This window comes from Manacus vitellinus, unplaced genomic scaffold, assembly GCF_001715985.3.
Source record: "Manacus vitellinus isolate BGI_N305 unplaced genomic scaffold, ASM171598v3 scaffold_27_pilon, whole genome shotgun sequence".
Classification (NCBI taxonomy): domain Eukaryota; kingdom Metazoa; phylum Chordata; class Aves; order Passeriformes; family Pipridae; genus Manacus; species Manacus vitellinus.
Window position 1 is genome coordinate 11,039,818 of NW_021940039.1, and position 20,305 is coordinate 11,060,122.

At 47.7% G+C, this 20,305-nt stretch overlaps 1 protein-coding gene across 1 annotated transcript in view; it reads left to right on the forward strand.

Annotated features, from left to right (window-relative positions):
* The window catches only part of EXD3 (exonuclease 3'-5' domain containing 3), a 275,317-nt gene that overhangs the window by 68,006 nt on the left and 187,006 nt on the right, over positions 1-20,305 (forward strand). The window contains exon 3 of the mRNA XM_029960619.1: positions 17,198-17,262. Coding sequence (XP_029816479.1) covers positions 17,198-17,262 — 65 coding nt within the window. The remainder of the gene's footprint in view (positions 1-17,197; positions 17,263-20,305) is intronic.

The window sequence follows — 20,305 nt, forward strand, 5'->3', positions numbered from 1 at the left end:
ATGTTTCAGTTGCAGAAGTATGCAGGGAGCTATCAGCAATGCAGCATGACAAAAGTTCACACAGTTCAGAGCTCTCATGATTACAGAGGAGCTTTTCTTGGGATTTTTAAAATGTCCTAGACACAATTAAAGGAATTTCTCAGCAAGGAGAGTGCAAGCTGGGGACTCTCTGGCAGATGTAATCACTCAAGGAAAACTTTGTTTGGCTTGGCTGGGTCCTGCCTTCGTTCCATGCTCTTTCATCCCGCCACCAGGCTTTGTCTCTCAGTCTTTGCAGTGTCTGTCTGTCTTTTCCTCTTTCCATCTGCCTTGCATTCCGCTGCAGGCTGAATGGGACAGCCTTAACCTGGCTACTTCCAAGACAAACAGGGAGTCAGATGGAAAGAGGGGGGCCCTTGGCTGTCAGGAGGCTTCGCGGTCACTCACTTCCTAGAATTAAAGGCTGGGAGTTGATCTGTAAGCCAGCCAAGCCAAAGACAATGATTGGGTTCCCATTTTGTTCCTTTGATACTGCCTTAAATATGTGCACCAACTGGGAAAACAAAATTTACATGAAGTAAGTAGGAATGCACTTTCTCCTGCAGATTTGCTCTACCCTGTGTCTGCCAGGATGGATAACACAGGTAGCAAAGCTCACCTGTTGTTTCCCAGAGGGCTTTGGGAATCAGGCCTGTTCTTAGAGAACTGATTCCTAATTGTGATGGGATGTCTTTGGTAGCCCTGAGAAGAAGGGACTGGAGCAGCTGGAACCCTAGGTGGTGAGAGGAGGCTGCACAAACTGTAGTGACTCAGGCTCAGCTCATGGGGAGAGTCCCTGTGTCCCCTGACACCCAGAGGGCTTGTGCCTTCAGCTGGACACTGGCTTTCCAGAGGTGCTGATACCAGGCTGGAATGAATGAGAAGTGTTTGTTCAAACAGATGGATCCACAGTGATGGGAAAATGAGGGAGGTCAGAATTGCTTCCTCAGGTTCTTGCTTCCTCAGGGATTCTGCTGGGAGACTTTGGGTGAACTGCTCCACTTCCCTGCATGGAAGAAGTGCATCATCTTCCTGCCCTGTAATGGAGAGCCTGAGGTGCCGCTTTGAAAGGTCTTGGTGGCATTGTTGACTTGCAAGAAAATGTTGGAGTGGTCCCAATGAGGACTGTAAAGGGATTGCATTTGAGGGATCAGGACATCCTCGGCTGACTGTAAGTCCCATAGGGAAATTTCAAAGATCTCCTTTTCAAATGTCTTTGAAATAAAGAAAGTGGCAGTGGAGGTGAGGAACCACTTGGAAAGGGCTTTAGGTAACTGCAGCTCACTCACTCATGGAGAGGGTCGGGTTATGTATGTGGCTTTGCGTTAAATGGGGTGATGTTTTTGTGTTGCCAGTGGAGCCAGTACAGCCTTCCTAATGGGTTTGCTTCAGTGCTCCCAGAGGTCCACAGCCAGCTCCTTCCCTGCTGAACCAGCTACAAGCTAGAATGGCTCATCAAACAGCCTCAAGTTGTACCAGGGGAGGTTTAGATTGAATATTAGGGAAAATTTTTCACAGAAAGGGTTGTGAAGCACTGGAACAGGCTGCCCAGGGCAGTAGTGGAGTTACCATCCCTGGAAGCATTCAAAAAACATTTGGATTTGGCCCTTGGGGACATGGTTTAGTGATGAATATGGCTGATGGTGGACTTGATGATCTTAAAGGTCTTTTCTAACCTTAACGATGCCAAGATTCTCTGATTCTATGCAGTCTGTGCAGCTCCTGGCTGGCAGATACTCCAGGTAGCATGAAGAATTGCTGAAGGTGGGCACTGCAGTCCACACTGCAGTCCTCAGTGTGTGTTCCCCTCTCGGACTGGGGCTGTGTGACAGTGCACAGGCACTTTGATCCTTAATCCCATGCAGTGCTTGGTGGTCTCCTTGGAGAGGTGTTCCCATACACTTCCTCCTGCTCTGTTCCTTGCTGCTCACTTGTTTAAACGATTACTGACTCCACATATTTATTATCCTTCACTTCAATATCTGATTGTGCTCATTTTTAAGACTTTTTGCATTCTTTATTACACCATTATTATGCTAACCGTGTGCCCACATGGCTCTGTGATGGCTGAGGTCCTCCAAACCCCAGCATTGTTCCCAGCAGGTCTGTGGTGGCAGGTCCTGTGTCTGGCACAATTTGCCCTGTGAATGTTGGGTGCACTGTAGTGAGTGGTCTGGGTCTTCTATAGGATATGATGACATGCAAAAGGCCTTAATGAATATTTTATTTTAAATTATATGTGCATTTTAAATAGGCCAAGTGATGAACAGATAAGTATGTGAAAGATGGCTCATCTTCCCTGTTTCACAGTTGACAGCTAATTTTTGGATAATAATCAATATTTATCAGTATTGATTTTCCTGTGAGGCTGAAGACCAAGACTTTAAGTCCAGTCCTTTGTAGTTCCCAAAAAGGAATGAGCCCATGGGAAGCCAGGCTGACACATGCTGTCCTTCTCCTTCATATTCTCTTTAGTTCCATCTAAACCTGCTCTGAGTGGTTTATGTGGAATCACAGAACTCTTTAAGTTGGAAAAGCCCTCAAAGATCATTGAGTCCAACATTTCCCCAGCACTGCCAAGGCCACCACTAATCCATGTCCCCATGTGCCACATGGCTTTTCAGTCCCTCCAGGGATGGTGACTCCACTGTTTCCCTGGGCAGCCTGTGCCAGTGCCTGACCATTCTTTCAGTGAAGAAATTTTTCCTAAATCCAACCTAAACCTCCCTTGGTGCAACATATATATTCCAAATATCCCCTGAAACACAGAGGGATGTCCCACTTACAACCTCTCACTTTTCCATTCCAGCTTTGTTGCTGAACACCGCACTCTTCCTGCCACCACAGCAAGGCAGCCTCTGGAATTAACTTGCTGAGCTGTACTTTTTTAGATTTTTCTAATATACCTGTGTCTAAGTAAACCTTGTCCTTTCTCTCTGCTTGTGGGTGTTCTTCTCTTCTCCTAAATGAGCAGGATACATTAAAGCCACTGTGACCCCAGGTCACATCCAATGTGTCCAGCCAGCTCCTGGATTAAGTGCCATGGCTTTGTCCTGCAGCTGGACGTTTCTGGGTGGGTGCACACGGGTGACAGGAGCAGGGGTGTGAAGGTGCCTTCCCCTTCTCCAGAACCACCCCTGGACAACGCTGTCATGCTTTTTGGACAGGGCCTAGTTTTTAGCTTTGAACCCCAGTATGCTGCTGGGCTGTACCAGCTCATGGTGATTAGTGGGCAGGTAATTAATGACCAGCAGTGACTGCAGCCCCGCACTGTGCTGTGTGATTTGGGCACAGTGCAGGTTCTGTCACTGGTGGAGTTGGGACGAGGAGTGGGGAGGTTCGCCCTCAGGCACTGGTGGACATTTAAAATGCTGCAAAGTGCAGCATTACTCAGGTTACTCAGGTTGGGTGAGAGGCCTGTGAGCTGGTGCTTGTGGCCACAGGCCATGTTATGGTGCTCCTGGCCTCCCTGTGCAGCCGCAGGACCGTCACAGTCCCTGTTCTCTGGGAGTGGCAGATACTGCCCAGGGAGCTGTTCCTGCGTTTTTGTTCAGCGATGGAACTCAGTACCACACACTAAAAAGACTTTCCATTGGTATTCAGGGCTCATACAACAGCTCCTCAGGGTTTCCTGTGGGTTCCAAGGGAAAGGATCTTTCCATGCATAATTTAATCCCATTCAGCACAGCAGCAGTGGGATTTTTTTTACCCAGAAAATCTATAACATCTCACTAGTGACCTCCTATACTCTCAGAACTCGCAGTGCGCTTGCTTATCTCGCCCTCTCAGATAAACACCTCTCAGCATCCTGTTTTTCTTGAGCCATATGAACAGGAAGAGAGCGATTGTTTGAGATGTGCGTCAGCCAGAGCGGGAACCAGGCAGCCCCTTACCCTCCCCATCGCCATGGAAACCACCAAATCGCTCCAAACACACTGGTGCTGGGCTGACAGGTATCCTGGCCTTTCCACCGAACCTCCCCACAGCTATAACTTAAATGTGCAGGACCTCTCAAAAATAGGGGGGTTTATTTTATGTAAGAGGGTGCAGCTATAAATTTTGGAAGTGAACAGCTACCGCTACTTTTATGTTAAGCAGCGGTGAGATCTTTTGTTTGGCTGTGTTTTTAGTGCTAGAAACTGGAAAAGCTCCAAGGCAGCTCTGTGGTCAGTGGGAGCACCCTGTGAGGTACAGGGCAAGGTTTTACCTGAGCCCATGTGTGATGCCTGTGCCATGTGCTGGAGGGAATGGTTTGGGCCAGCCGGCTCAGGGAAAAGCATTTGGCTGTTTTGCAACCACTTAAGAGAGACCTGGAGAGCTTTGTGTGTAGAGGGAGCAGATTCAGGATTTGAGGCACATTTGGGAGCAGTTCCTGGCACCTGAGGATGGGATTTCCAAAGGCAGCAGCAGAGATATGGGTGAGGAACATGTTATTTGAAGATTCTTGTTTTCTCTGATAATGTTGAGTATCAGTGCTGGTCTAGTGGAAGGTGTCCCTGCCCATGGCAGGGGAGTTGGAACGAGATGATCTTTAAGGGCCCTTCCAACAAACCAGTCTGTGATTCTACTGGAGGCAGAGTTTTAACCTCCACTCTGAGATGTCATTAGCTTTTGGAAGAAGAAGGAATTCTTTTATCATAGGAATTTTACCATTATTTTGTTCAACATAAGCAAAGTAGCTATTTCCCTCTGCCTGTGGAGAGATGGACTCAGCCTGGACTGAGGGATCTTCTCCACTTTGTTTACTTGAGTAAAGATGTCACCGTGTCCCCAGGTGTCACATCTGCACATTTTTTGAACACTTCTAAGGATGGCAACTTTGCCACTGCCCTGGGCAGGGTGAAGCTGCAGCACTTTTGGCTCTGTACAGGGCCTGGCCCCTGGTCTTCACTGATGGGGATCAGCACCATGACACATCACACAGCCTCAGGAAGGATCTGTGGATGTAGAAGTGAGGAACTGGCTTAAGAAAAGGTGCAAATGTAATTTAAAGAAGAATCAGACTATTGTTACTGATCTAAAAAGAAAGTTGGATAGCTGCAAAACATGTACTACAGCTTTTTAGAATTACCAGTTGAGTTTTTTTCATGTAAAACTACTAAGGAGAGACAGCTAAAGGTTGTTAGATTGAGAACTTGGGGATTTCCAGAGGTGTCTGGAGGGGAAAAAACAGGTCTCCTTTTAGCTTTATGGTAGTACTCTGCATCTGACGCTTCTTTCCCATACTGCACTTCAGTCCACTGGGGCTGCTGCTGTTCCTGGCAGTTTCAGTCTCTTATGTAAGTAAGAAGTTCCCCCTTTTATCCTGGACAATATTGGCTTTCTTCCCCTTTGCAGGATTGGTAAACTTGAAAGAAGAAATGGTTAGTTGTCTGGAGTGATGTTGTAGATGTTGTTTTTAAACTCCTGAATTTCAGTTTCCATGGAAGTACCATTAGCTCAGTGTAGGACATAGACTTGCACCCTGGCTGTGCCAGATCCTCCTGTTCCTGGGCTGAGGAGGTTGGTAAGACAGTGGGATGTGAGGAATGGTTCATTCCACGGCACTGATTATTGTCCTCCTTCTGGGAACGTGGTGACTTGCTCCTCACCCTTCCCTCAACACTGAGATAGTTTATGGGAACAGAAACCAATTCTCTTCATCACTGAAAAAATGCGTGGAGCTGGTGGCTAAAGGAGGTAAAAATAGCTTGGCTGATTTTTTGGAGGAAGAGGAATACTGTGTGATGAAACTGTGGGTTTTATTTAAACAGTTTTAAACACAAGAATCCAAGCCCTGGGTTGGGTAGGATGGAGATCACCGAGCTCAGGGCCTTCAGCTGGATGGAGGGAGAGGGTGTGAAACTGGAAGGGAATGAGGGACTGCAGTGCTGTCCTCCCCTCCTGTGTGTGCCCAGGCTGCCAGCAGCCCCGTGCCAGAGATCTTGGTGCTCAAGAGCCCTTGACACTGAGGTTAGAGCCCATGACAGATGAGGAAACCATTTGACAGTGTTGCCAACTACTTGCAAAAGGTTTACAATGCTTACATTTTTAGGCTTTTATGAACTTAGATTTCATTAACTGCCTAGAAAGCGATTTCTTGGTGTTATTTTTAAATTACCACTTATGTAAAAATAGCTGCACTTGTCCTTCTTGTCTGTCCAGGGCACATTGAAAGTGTCCCCAGATGACCTCTGTTTGTCTGAGGTGATGACACACATGGTGTTCAGAGTGACAGTGTTAGATGGCCTCCTTCACTGTTGTGCAGTGACCCCCAGACTGTGTCATCTCAGGCACTGTGAGGATGTCCCAGAGCTGGAGAGCTCTTTGGTGGGATTTCATTTTTATCTCTTCAATTGGCACCAGTTCTGAAGGGCATCCCCTACTCCTGTGCCATGTGTGGTGCCCAGGTGCTGTGAGGGAGGTGATTTTAGCCCCCTGCTCTGCTCAGGAGATATCCCACCTGCAGAACTGCCTCCAGCTCTGGGGTCCCAGGATGTGGAGCTGCTCTGGAGTCCAGAGGAGGCCACAGAGATGCTCCAAGGGCTGGAGCCCCTCTACTCTGGAGCCAGGCTGGGAGAGCTGGGGGGGTTCACCTGGAGAAGAGAAGGTTCCAGGGAGACCTGAGAGCCCCTTCCAGGGCCTGAAGGGGCTCCAGGAGAGCTGGAGAGGAACATGGGATAGAGGGACAGGACAAGGGGGAATGGCTTCCCACTGGCAGAGGGCAGGGTTAGATGGAATATTGGGAAGAATTCCTGGCTGTGAGGGTGGGGAGGCCCTGGCACAGGTTGCCCAGAGAAGCTGTGGCTGCCCCTGGATCCCTGGAAGTGTCCAAGGCCAGGTTGGACGGGCTTGGAGCAACATGCCTGTGGAGGGTGTCCCTGCCTATGGCAGGAGGGTGAAATGAGATGATCTTTAAGCTCCCTTCCAAGCCAAACCAGTCTGGGATTCTGTGATGTTGTGGGTATGTGCTGGGTGGGAGAAGATTGTGAGTGTCCTCAGGGCTGATGTGAGGTGAGGGAGGAAGGTCCTTGTTTGGAGCACTGGCATGGGGTTGCTCTGTGCCTTTCCTGCCCCGGAGAGCCTGGGGAGCAGCTCTCCTGTCTCTTCATTGACAAAAAGCACTAAGAAAATCAGAGGGTAATGTTACTGGCTGTGTTGCTCAGCCAAGCGAGCCTTCTCTTTTAATGAGAGTGCATTCTGTTTGATCTGTGCTTTTTTGGGGGGAAATGATGAATTTTAGCCATTATGAAAACAAAAGCCATGGTTATTTGTAAGGATTGTTTTATAAAAAGCATATGTGTGCTGTATTATTCTTGTGCTTGAAGTGTGGGGATTGTTTTCAGTTGGGAGGCTGCAGTAGAAGAATGTGAACTTCTGACTCACTGAGAAATCGAGCGTGCGTGAGCCAAATGCTGAGGGTTCCTATTATGTTTTCATAACTCAGATTTCTCAGAATGGAAGGGATCTCTCGTGCCCTTAGTTACAGAATGACTTTTGCTGCCATTGAGAAAGGCTGGATCTTTTTCTAGAAAAACTTGTTTTGCTTTCAATGCACTGTTGCTCTGCCCACTGTCCTTCATTTCCCTTTCTCCTCTCCAGCAGTTTCTCAGTGTTCTGCCTGTGCAGCTCATTCTCCACCATATTTCTGTTTGAGCTCCTAATTCTGACTTTTCAATAACAATGTGGTCAGCAGCATAGACCAAGGTATGGCTTAACAGAGTGATCCCAGGAAAGCATAGGCTCACTAATGGCACCTGAGGAATTTTGGCTTTTCTCTGGAAGAATCAAATGAGAAACACGAAATAAGCATTGCTTGCAGGGCTGACTGCAGCCCTAACCATTCTGAGATTCTATGCTTTGTGATAAGCTTTTGCAAGGATATTAGAGAAAGTACAATTGGTAGGACTAATTCTATGATATATAATTGCTTCCTTAATAGAGTACATCCAAACCAGCTGAGGAATTGCTGGACTGTAACTTGCTGTCCTACATGGAAGGTGCATCATTGAATTAGAAGTTTCTGTTAAATCCGGTCTGTCTGAAAGATGGTAAAAAACCCTCAGAAGATAAGCTTCTAGATATTGATCTCCCCCTAAAGTGAACCAAAATATTTCCTGCTCAGTGAAACAACTGTCTCAGTTGGATTGGAATGAAGCTTTGCCTCTGCTTTCAATCCAGGCACAGAACCTGGGCTAGGGGGAATCACTTCAGGCTGACCTGACTTTTCCATCTGGACTATGAACAAAACAAAAACTGGTTCTCCAGTTCCCAGTGGTGTCTGGACCAGCTCATGGCAGTGCATTAGGTGATGTGAGCCCATTTATTTCAGTACCAATTCCAACTGTGGGGAATTTTGTCTGTTGTAGAGAGGCTGCAGGGATGTCCAGGTCTCTCTTGGCAAGCAGGAGTCAATGACTGTCATGTAAAGAGCATCTCAGGGCTGGGAGAAACTTATCAGAGCAAACTGATAAATGCAGGAATAAGGAACCATTCATCTTAAAGGAGGTTTCTGGTGACTGAGAACTAGCTGATGTTCATAGTCAGGTGATAACAAGTGATGAACTTAATGCATTAGGGGATATTTTTCCCCTCCTGTCTGATGCAGATCCTCCCACTGGCTGCATTAGTGCAGAAGGGGAATCCAAATGTGTGAATGAAGAGCTGGAGGAACAAGTAATAAATGCCTTTTCTTTGGTGAACCTAAACTCACAGACCTCCCAAAAGGCTCTATCTTTAATGTTAAAATTACAGGGGAGGTGTGTGGTGTGAGCACTTTAAGAGTGTGGTAGCTGGTGTGGTTCCTTCCCTTCCAGGATGTGAAGGGCTCAGTGTGGTGGAGTTCAAAGCTCTGCCGATGAGAAAGCAGCAGCTGAAACTGGAAATGGAGCCAAGGCTGGAGTGAGCCAGACATACATAAAGAAGGACTCTCCCCGCCTTCTTGCTTCATTTCCTTGGTGTGTGAATAAGGCTAAACCCACAGTTAGATGTCCTAAAGCATATTTGCCTTTTGTGGGAGGCAGTGAAGGAATGAGATGGAAGTTGATGGGATGATGAGGGAGTTTTGGAGCTCTGGAAATGCTGCTAAAGCAGAGCACTGCATTGTTTCTGAAATGAAACAGTTTTGTGACATCCGATCCTCCTGTAAATTTGGCACTGGAGGGTTCAGTGGTGGGTGTAATTAGCACTGAAGTGTATCAGGCTCTCCTGGAAGATCCTCTGCCCCTGCAGACACTGCTACCTGAGCCATTGTCCTGCAGGGAATACCTCTGGGAGCTTTTATCCTTAGTGGGAGACTCATCACTGCAGTCAGTGGAGATTGGGATGAATCACCAAGTGATTACTCCTTAACCAAAGTGTTCTTTGGAGTAAAGTGCTATCATTCCTGGAAATAACTATTTTCCCTAAGAAACAGATTCTGCCAAGAGAAGGTATTGAAGAGCCTTTGCCCCCTTGGTGAAGGTGCATCTGAAATAGGGCTGGACACTTGTGAGGGAAAATCCTCCCCATCCCCAAGACAGTGCTGGTTTACATTCAAAAGTAACATGCGGGGGTGGAGAAAGGTGCCTTGGAAATTCTTCCTGGTCATGGTGTTACTGGAATGTGAGTGATATCCCTGAAAAAAAAAAATCAACCTCCCTTAAGACAGCAGCCATCAATTTAACTGGGAATGAGAAGGTGTCCAGGAGCCGTCGACTCCCTCAGTGCGTGTGAACTGACAGGTCTGAGCAGAACTTTGTACAGTCCCTTCCAGTGCCTAAGGGGGCTTCAAGAGAGCTGGAGAGGGACTGGGGACAAGGGCCTGGAGGGACAGGACAAGGGGGAATGGCTTCCCACTGCCAGAGGGCAGCATTAGATGGGATACTGGGAAGGAATTGTTCCCTGTGAGGGTGGGGAGGCCCTGGCACAGGTTGCCCAGAGAAGCTGTGGCTGCCCCATCCCTGGAAGTGTCCAAGGCCAGGTTGGACGGGGCTTGGAGCAACCTGGCCTGGTGGAAGGTGTCCCTGCCCATGGCAGGGGGTGGAAATGAGATGAGCTTTAAGGTCCCTTCCAACCCAAACCAATGTGTGATTCTATGACTGTTAAGCTGAGGTGGACACTGCTCAGGTGTGTTGCCTGCCCAGGTCCATGTTTGCTTTCCCAGCCCTCAAAGCACGTCTGTTGGCTGCTGATTTGGGCACAGGGCTGTGGGCATTGGGTCCTGGCTTGCCCCAGCAGCATCTGCAGGCACCTGCTCCCCCATGCTGAGCACATCCTGGCCCCACATCACAGCCCTCACTGGAGCAACCTGCACTCTGGGGATGCAGGGAAACGCAGCCCTTCCCAAAGGGTTGCTAAAGCCCTTGCTTTGGCACTGATCTTCTTAGAATAGTGTTCCAGAGTGGTTTGGGTTGGGAGGGACCTTAAAGCCCATCCAGTCCCACCCCCTACCATGGGCAGGGGCACCTTCCACAGCCCAGGTTGCTCCAAGCCCCGTCCAACCTGGCCTTGGACACTTCCAGGGATGGGGCAGCCACAGCTTCTCTGGGCAACCTGAGCCAGGGCCTCCCCACCCTCTGAGTTCCTGAGTTCACACCCAAGTTCTTACCTTGATTCTGCGGTAATTTGGAGCTCTGCCTCTTGTCTGCTTGCCAAGTTGTTTGGTTTTTAATTCTTTATGGGGGAAATACATTGTTATTTCCCTCTTCTCTCCACTCCCAGCTATAACTATGGGTTCAGTGCCATGGTTTTGCAGGGAGCACTGACTGTCCCCCCTGTCCCTTGTGCTGATGAGGGTGCAAAGCAGGCAGAGGTTTTGTTTCATTGTGGGTGAAGGAGGAAATATGAACCTTGGCACTGTTGCAGAAATACAGGCAGCTTCCAGCAGTGGCATTAGATGTCATTTAGAACACATGTTCTTCATCAGAAATGGGGAAGGAGGTCGAAGGGGATGCAGCAGCAATGCCAACAAACCCACTGCTGGGGTATTGCAGCCATCAGGTTCTGACCAACTGAGAAAAATGTGTCCCAAAAAAACATTTCCAAAAAACCCCACATCCCACCTCCGTCCTTTGCAGTTTCTGATGCACTAATTGCCCTTTGCTCTCTCCTCCTTGTGAAACCAGAGAAGAGAATTGCATATGGGGCTCGGAGCAACCTGGTCCAGTGGAAGGTGTCCCTGCCCATGGCAGGGGGTAGAACGAGGTGAGTTTTAAGGTCCCTCCCAACAGCAAGCATTCTATGTACGAGTGAATACAGGCTTTTACTGGAGATACCCAGGATGGAAACACAAGAAGTTACTCCAGAAGATACAGGAATAAGCAAGATTTGCCCAGCGGCAGGAACAGACTTCCCAGGGATGCTCTGGAGCAGCAGTGTGGGGTTCTACCGCTGTAATTTCTGTTTCCAAAGGGATTTCCCCATTGCAGTCCCAGGTTTGCTGGAAGCCTCAGACTTAAGAGAGGGTTCTTAAAGGTGATTCTTCAGTACGAGAGAGGGATGACGTGGCAGGACCAAGAACTGCTGTGACAGTATATTCCTAACTCTGAAATAATCTGTGTCATACCTGTTTTGATTGGTGACCATTAATTCTGGTGTGTGGGACATCTTTACCCATCTATGGATATGTGGCATGTTTGGTATCACTCCCCAGGCCCTGGGATAAATCCAAGTAAGCAAAAATCACTGAAGAAGCCTCCCACAAAGCAAAAGGAGAATGGCACTGCCATGCTCTGCTAACACCCACATATTCACTTATACTTGTTTTTTCTCAAGTCTTCCTACTTACTTTAGGTTCACATAGCCCTTTCCTTTTGTTTCTTTATTGTATGTTTTTTTAATTCCAACCCATACTTTTACAATGCATGAGCACATACCTGCATGTTTTAGAATTGGTTTTGTGTCTTTTAAATGTCATGTCACATTGTTAGGAGACGTTCCATACGGCGTCATTTCCTCAAGCTCAAAACTGCTTAAAAACCACTGGAAGGTTTATTTATATTATGTGTGCCCATGAAAAGGAGGCACAGCGAGAACACCTGGAAGGTGTCACAATCTGTGGATTTCTGTGGAGGAATTTTGTGCCTTTTTAGTTAAATCAGCTTGTCCTTAAAGGTTCAAATTTGGTCCCTAGAAAATGCATCCATTCATTTTTGCATTATCAAAGTGATATTATTTCTGTGCCCTCTCAGCATGTTGTTCTGCAAAAGCAGCACACACTTGTGAGCTGCAGCCACTTCTGAACAAAATTGAGACAGAGTAGGTTTTGATCAGAGACTTTGATTGGTTCTTACAAAACACAGTATTTGTTGGTTCCCAGCTGTAGTTTAATGGGCACAGTGTGGGTGCACCCATCGTGCTGCTGGAACACGAGCTGGCTGAAGGACTCTGCTCACCCAAACTCTCAGCTTGTGCATTGCCTGTGCACTGATATATTGGAGTTTTTAAGTCCAAAGGGTCTGGCTGCCCTTGGGGGGGGACGCAGAAATGTCTCAAATTTTTGTTTACCTTTCTGAAAAGTATCTCAGATATATCAGAGATGAACAGGAGTTTTCACAGAGAACATATCTCAGGGATTTATTGGGGCAGAGGGCATACAAGGCAATAAGTAATAGTAAAAATTCACTGATTGTTTACTGGGTGGGTTGGATTTGTTGGATATTCCATTAAACATTTATTAAAATCCCACTAACTTGCAGGGCAGAGGTGTAATCTGACTGCCTAAAGAAAACATAATCATTGTAGGGGCAGCTCTGATCTGTGCTCCCTGTGAGCAGGGACAGGACCCAGGGAATGGCTGGAGCTGTGTCAGGGCAGGCTCAGGTTGGATCTCAGGAGAAGGTTCTTCCCCCAGAGGCTGGTTGGGCACTGACCAGGCTCCCCAGGGCAGTGGGCACAGCCCCAAGGCTGCCAGAGCTCCAGGAGGGTTTGGACAACACTCTGAGGGACAGGGGGGAGTGTTGAGGTGTCTGTGCAGGGCCAGGAGTTGGACTGGATGATCCTTGTGGGTCCCTTCCAACCCAGAAGATTCTATGATTCTGTGATTCTGTAATTAGCTTTTTGTTCTTGACCTTTCCTGTCCATGACTTTCAGCTGTAAGTGACAGTTTGGGGGCTGTGATACTGCATTTTAGTCACTTGAGCCTTATTTTTGGGGGTTGCTTTTGTTTTCATTCTGTATCTTTTCTTTTGCTGACTGTAATTCTTCCAGTTCTCAACATCTGGGGGCATTTAATGGCTTTGGACACAAAGAGAAAGTCTCAGGAGGTTTTTTCCTTGGGAAATTCCTCCTCTGGGGTTGGATGCCTCACTTGCCTCAGGTGAGAGACACGAGGAGCCTCAGTCAGAACATGGGGTTCTCTTGCCAGGCCGTTTCAGCAGCACTGGTGGTAAAGCAGCAGAATTTTGCAAGGATGTCCTGCAAACCTCACCAGCAAACCCAGTGCTGCCTCACCAGCCCGTGAGCACCGCTTTTGTTGTGATCACAGCAGGGTCTGCGTGATGGATGCACAAAGGAAAAGGAGAGAATGAACAGAAAGTACTTTATGGTTTTCCTCAAAGGCACTTTTCTAACTCAGAAATATAAGCCTTGTGGTTTATATGGTTTTGAAATGTAACCACAGATCTTGAGAACTGGAAGACATTTGATTTACCAGCTCTTCCAATTTTGGTACCAGATTCAGGGCAGAGCTCATTTATTTTCAGAATGAAAAATGTTGAGAGGAAATATATTAATGTCAAAATGTTTAAAACAGGAACGTGCTATTGGGAGAAACTCTCAGAGGAAAAACTCAAAGTTATTTGTGTCTTGATGGAGTGGGCACAGATGTGTCTTTTTGAGATCTCCACCAACATTCTTTAACCTTGTTTTGGTGAGGTGTTTGCTTTACCAGGTGTTTTATGGTCTGCAACCCCCTTTTTTGGAGCTGTGAAGGGAAGGATCAGTGTCAGACTGAGCACTCTCTCTGGAGCTTGGTCTAGGAACGGGGTGGGCTCAGTTGCCTCGGACACGTCTCGGCTGCTGCAGTGGCGGACCCAGCCAGCCCTGCTGCTCACAGCTGGAGCAGGGACAGCTCATCTCTCTGACTTGCCACATTGGGGTTTTTTGCTGGTTTACATCCGTGTTTTGTTTATTTTGCTCATTGAATGTCCCTTGCTAATAGCTGGATATCTCTTCAGGATGTAGGAATCTCTGCAGGATTTAACTTCTCTTCAGCAGCGGCTATTCTGGGTGCTCTTGGTGGAGCATATGAAGGTGTTTTTCTGGCCATGCCCCATCCTTGCCTTGTTCTTGTCCTGAGCCAAGCCCAAGTGCACTTGTGGTTCAGTTCTGACCACTTGGTTTTCAGTCTCTTTGCTTTATTCCTCCTTCCCTTGTATTTCTTCCTCACTCTCTTGTGTCTGGAGCAGTTGTCTGCTCTCCAGATTTGTCTGGAAGGCTTATGAAATTCCCTGTAAGGTCCTGTTGTTTTTCCTTGGATATCCCAGCATTAGTTTACTGCTGCTTCCTTCTGCGATGTGGATGAGCAGGAACCTGTCTGGTATTCCAGTGGGAATATAGCAGTATTAATTCTTCATCAATGCCAAAGACACTAATTTTTTGTTTATGGGTGCCAGGAGAACCATGAGGAGGCCAGTCCTCCAAAGAGGTCCTGCAGGACACAGAACAAATGAATTGTTCATTTCTTTCAGGAGACAAAATTATGTGAACCTTCACATTTCCATCTTCTGTCTCAGCTGGAGAGTAATTGGATGCAATAGCTCAAAATCCAGCATGAACTGCAGCATCCCTTCTCTCTGGTGGGATTAGACAATGGCATGATGTGGCTTTGCTGTCCCGTTCATGTTTGGCTCTGGGAGCTGCTGCATGTGGGTTATTTTGTTATGTTTAGCTCTGACTATCCTTAGATCCTTACAAGCCTTACCAGGTAAGGAAAGGAGCAGCCCTGTTTGGTCACCAACAGGTGATTTTCTCAGAGTTTCTCTCGTTCAACCCCTGCCCTCTGGCAGTGGGAAGCCATTCCCCCTTCTCCTGTCCCTCCATCCCCTGTCCCCAGTCCCTCTCCAGCTCTCCTGGAGCCTCTTTCAGTCCTGGAAGGAGCTCTCCGGTCTCCCTGGAGCCTTCCCTTCTCCAGGTGAACCCCCCCAGCCCTTCCAGCCTGGCTCCAGAGCAGAGGGGCTCCAGCCCTCGAAGCATCTTTGTGGCCTCTTCTGGACTTGCTCCAACAGGTTCATGTCCTTCCTGTGCTGAGCACCCTGGAGCTGGACAGTGCTCCAGGTGGGGTCTGTGGAAATAACTGAGTACTGGGTGCATTCAGTGCCAGGGTCTGGGGAGGGGAAGGTGCCCCATGTACCTGTGCCTGCTCAGGGCCATGTTGGCACCACACTGAGCTGGTTAAAATTGACTGGAGAGACGTTTCCATTGGTCTGTGTGTCTCAGACCAGTGAGTTTGGGTTTCAGTTGCAGGGAGGTAAGGCAGGAAAAAGTCAGTAAGAAAAGGACTGGGTTTGTTGATTGAGGTTTAGAAAGCTTTTTAACAAGTTGAATTATTGGCTGTATCTGAAGTGAAACACTGCTCTCCTTAACTGCTCTCATTTCCTGTATCATTCCAGCTTGTTCCCTGCATTAATTACAGCTCAGATTTACAGTGTATTTGGTTACACACTGCATTGCATTCTAGTTTTTTTTTCCTGTGTGTGTATAAATTTCTTTGGGAGTTAGGCCAAAAGGAGAGTGTGCAGATATGCACACACACATGGGTTGAATTTGACTGTAATTTGCTAATTTAGTGGGGAGTAGGGATCTGGCTTTTCTTCTGTTCTGGTGTAAAAAGAGCCTTTTCTTTTTCCAGAGGAGGAGCAGTAGCTGAGAACTGCCAGTGTTTGGAGAGTTCAACATTTCAGAACAACCAGAGATGAAAGAAAATATTATCTTATGAATTGTAAATGTGGCATTTTTAATTTGGCTGGTGTTTCCCAGAGGTTAGTGGATAATGGGAATATTATCATGCTCTTGGCTCAACCAGTAATCAGCTTGCTACTTCAAATATTTTATAAATGCAGTGCCTCAGAGTTCAGTTGGATGAGGTAGAGCGTTTCACAGCTGAGGAAGTTTTTTGTGACCTGAAATATGAAGTGTGATGGGATACTGAGCATGAAATCTGGCATTTGGAAATGAGCTCTTTAGGAATTGTAAAACACAAAAGGTGATTGAAAGAATGCTTCCTTTTAACATTTTCTTTTGGCTGTGTGAAAACATAAGAAGAGGTTCACGAGAAGGAGTGGTTTTGGAGAGCTCATTCAGATTTTTAAAGTCATTCTTCACATTTAAACTGTTCATGCCATAGACGATTTTCATTCAGAATATTCTGAGTCATGGTTTCATAAGAAAATGATTGTGCATTAAATAGAATCAAATATCAAACATGTTACTGCTTTTAAAATGAGTTATTCCTAAAAAATTGGTTCAGAAATACTGGCATGATGAGTAACAGTATGATGAATGATAATAGACACAAAAGAACAACTGACTTCAAGTTCTACAATAACTAGGTGAAAAGTAAGAGGAAAATTCCAAATAACCTTCTTTTGAAATATTGGATCCCTCTTTGTTTAGCATTGCCACTAATCACAGCAGCATTTCATCTTCCCTCTTCCTCAGACACCACTTTACCCAGATCCCTCAGCCTGTGTCCAGTCCAGCCTGTCAAGGACAGACTCTCCCCTCCAGCACCCAAATTCACCCACTCCCTCCTCCACCCCCAGGTTGCCATGAGGTTACACTTCAGAGCCATTCCCTAAAAATCTGTGTGCTCATCACCCTTCCCGACCTGTGCAACGTGTTCTCTCTTCCAGGACCGTTTTGTTTCGTGTGAAAAGGGGGTGGGGGTGGACGGGGTGAGGGTGGACGGGGTGAGGAGCAGCAACAGGACTGAGCTGTGACTGCACCAGCACAGCTCTGCAGTGTTGGAGCTGGGGGTGCTGAGTTAAAGCCTGCATGGGTGGTGGCTGTGAGTCGGCTGGGGTTTGGAGTGCAGGGGTTTAGCACTCTAATCCTGACTGGCAGTTGGAAGGTTGGTGGTTTCCAACACAGTGCACGGAGTAGCTGATTTCTCTCGGGTGAAACAATGCCCCAGTGTGTCTGGGCTGCCTCTACAGAGCCAATAAATCTGTTTTGTTTTGTTTTTCTCTCTCCTTTTCTCTCTCTCTTCCCCCTCCTCCAGGCCAGGACCCACTCCTGTTGCTGAAAACCCTTCAGCTTCTCTGGACAAAGCAAGAGCTGAGGAAGGTAAGGCTGAGCCCCCTCGGTGACATGCAGAGCATGTCCAGGCACAGGTCAGACCCGCAATCCTTCACTACTCTTTCATTCCAGCACACAGGGGAAGAGCCTGTGCATTTGCAGCTACAAGTGAAAAAAAAAGGTACTCTGTGTGATGTGGAGCAGTTCAGGGGCTCCTATAAAAGAGCTGGAGTTTACAGGGCTGAGTTACAGAGGGAAAAAAATCAAAGTTGCTTTTGTTTTGTTTTAAACACTTTTTTGTCCATTAAATGGAGGATCTTCGGGGAGGGGGAAGAATACTTCTAGTAGCTGAAAAAAATGAGGGTTGAAGTCGGTAGAGAAGTGCTCTTTGCCAAGTGGAATGATATCAAAGCTTTCCTATTCAAAGTATTTTTTTTTCTGATTTGGTTTGTCTTTGCCTTTTAGAGTGGTGAATTTACACTGCTTGGCTAAAATTAGTGCAGTATTTTTATACAGCAACCTATGGACTCTACATGGAGATTTCTCTTAGGCAGTAAAATATATTTAATCTAAATCTTGGAGCTTGAAAACTAACAAAACCAGTAGATGAATTGGCTGAGTGGTGGGTTTCCCATGTTTAACTCTCCACTGTTCAGGCAGGTTCACAGCTGAGATGGTTTCTTTTCTAAAAGACCCAGGACCCTGCATCTCCCCACGTGGAATGTGTCCTGTGTGGAATGGCCAGCATGGCTGAGGACCTGGTGTACGTGCTCCATCCTGGGTGTCTGGAGTGTTTAGTCACTGTCCTTGACTACTGCACTTAGACTTTCCATTACTGGTAGTCTGTGGTTCCCAGCTGGAATTACTAAACAACTGGAAACCCAATGTGAGAGGTGCCTTTCCAAATGGTCACTCACCAAGGGAGATTTGAGCTCAGCAACTCTAAAGCCTTGAGCTTTCCATCAAGTTTTGTTACAATTGAAGGAAAAAAAATATTATCCTTTAGGTCTTGAGGTCATTTAATCCCACAAAACAACAGTAGGAAAGGGTAATCATCAAAATTCTTTGCACTGGGTACCCTGGGATCTGTGTGTGGATTGGGAAGAAAAATACTCTGGAAATGACAAAGCCTCCCATGGACGTGTCATTGACCAGAAAACATCAGAGTATTCCTGCAGGAGGTGGAAAAGCTGCAGGATCCCCAGGACTCACACTTGCAGCTCCATGTGTTCAGTTGGTTTGTTTCTGTAATGGTCACAGAATGACAGAATCCCAGACTGGTTTGGGTTGGAAGGGACCTTAAAGATCATCTCATCCTGCCCCCCTGCCATGGGGGGACACCTTCCACTAGCCCAGGTTGCTCCAAGCCCTGTCCGACCTGGCCTTGGACACTTCCAGGGTTGGGGCAGCCACAGCTTCTCTGGGCAACCTGTGGCAAGGCCTCACCACCCTCACAGCCAACAATTCCTTCCCAATATCCCATCTAACCCTGCCCTCTGCCAGTGTGAAGCCATTCCTCCTTGTCCTGTCCCTCCATCCCTTGTCCCAAGTCCCTCTCCAGCTCTCTTGGAGCCCCTTTAGGCACTGGAAGGGGCTCTGAGCTCTCCCTGGATCATTCTCTTCTCCAGGTGAACACTCCCTGCTCTTCCAGCCTGGCTCCAGAGCAGAGGGGCTCCAGCCTCCTGACCAACTTAGTGGCCTCCTCTAGATTCATTCCAACAGGTCCATGTCTTTCTTGTGTTGGTCATTCCAGTGGGATGCAGCATTGCAGGACATGCAGGCTGCAGTTCCCCAGTGGGGTTTGCAGGTCCCCCTCCAGGCAGTGCTGTGGGGGTGCTGGCACAGGCAGGAGTGTGTTTCTCCACCTGGAGGGTGCATTTCTGACCCCCAATGAACCCTTTTTGGAGCGATGAGGAGGCCTGTGGTGGGACCAGCTGATGAGGGAAGCTCAGCAGGAATGTCCCCGTGGGTTCTGACATGTGCTGGTCACGCTGTGACTGAGATGGGCTGATCCCTGCCTAGGGCCATGCACCCACAGCAAGTGTGGACTCTTAAGGGGCAGGGCTGCCCTGCCCTCTCTGTGCAGCTCAGGAGTGTTGTGCTGCTGCTGCCACCCCAAATAACTGAGGGAAGTTGGTTTAAATACAGCTCAGTCTGCTCCACTGCCAGGAAAATGGCAGGAGCTTCTTTGCCTCTCGCTGTGTGTGCCTGTAAGTGAATATTGTCTGTGAACTTGGGAGAATCAGCCCTTGGTCTCAAATCAGTGACCATGGGCAGGAGAGTGTCTGCCATGGCATGACCTCAGTTCTGGAACGTGGGTATAAGAAATGGTCATTTTCTACATAGGAAAGACGGTTCTGGAATAACCAGGAAGCATCTGCAGACTGCCTGGAGCTGTGTGACTGGAAATAAGGGACCAAAGCTGAATGAAGAAGTGTGTAGTTTGAGCATCAGCAACATTTTCCTATTCCCATGATCTGTCAGGCTGTAGAAATCCCCCAAGGAGCATTCCCTGCCATGGGAATCAATTGAAATGGAAATGGCAGTTATGTCTGAGAGGAATCCTTCTCTGGCAGAGGGATGAGCCAGGGAGCACAGCACTCCTTCCTCTCTGATTTAGGTGTCTCATGCCCTTTCTGGTTTTGCTTTTCCCCCTCAGACTACACACCTCATGGTTGAAGGCTTCAGCTTGCTCCGAGGGCTGCAGGGAGGCTTTTTCCCAGCTTGTCCTGGCCTGGCTGGTACCAAGGCCAGATTCAGTCTGGATGAGCACAGTTCATGCTGCTGGCAGCGGGGTCAGTGCTGGGAGCTGCTCTGCCCGTGCCAGCAGGACCTGGTGTCTGCTGGAACCCAGCCCACCAAAGCCCAGGCTCGGACTCCAGCCCAAGGAGGAGTTGAGCAGTGTGGTGGAAGCTCTGAGTGTGCTGAAGTGGGGCTTTGGGGGGGAAAAAAGCCATTTCTAAGCAGTGCAATTGAGTTGGCAAGTTGCTTTGTTTTCCTTTGGCTGTTGTATTGGATGTTTGTGGTTGGATAAGAGCTCGGCTTTGCCTTCTGCTGCATCTCCCAGTGAAGTTGAAGCGAACTCTTGCCA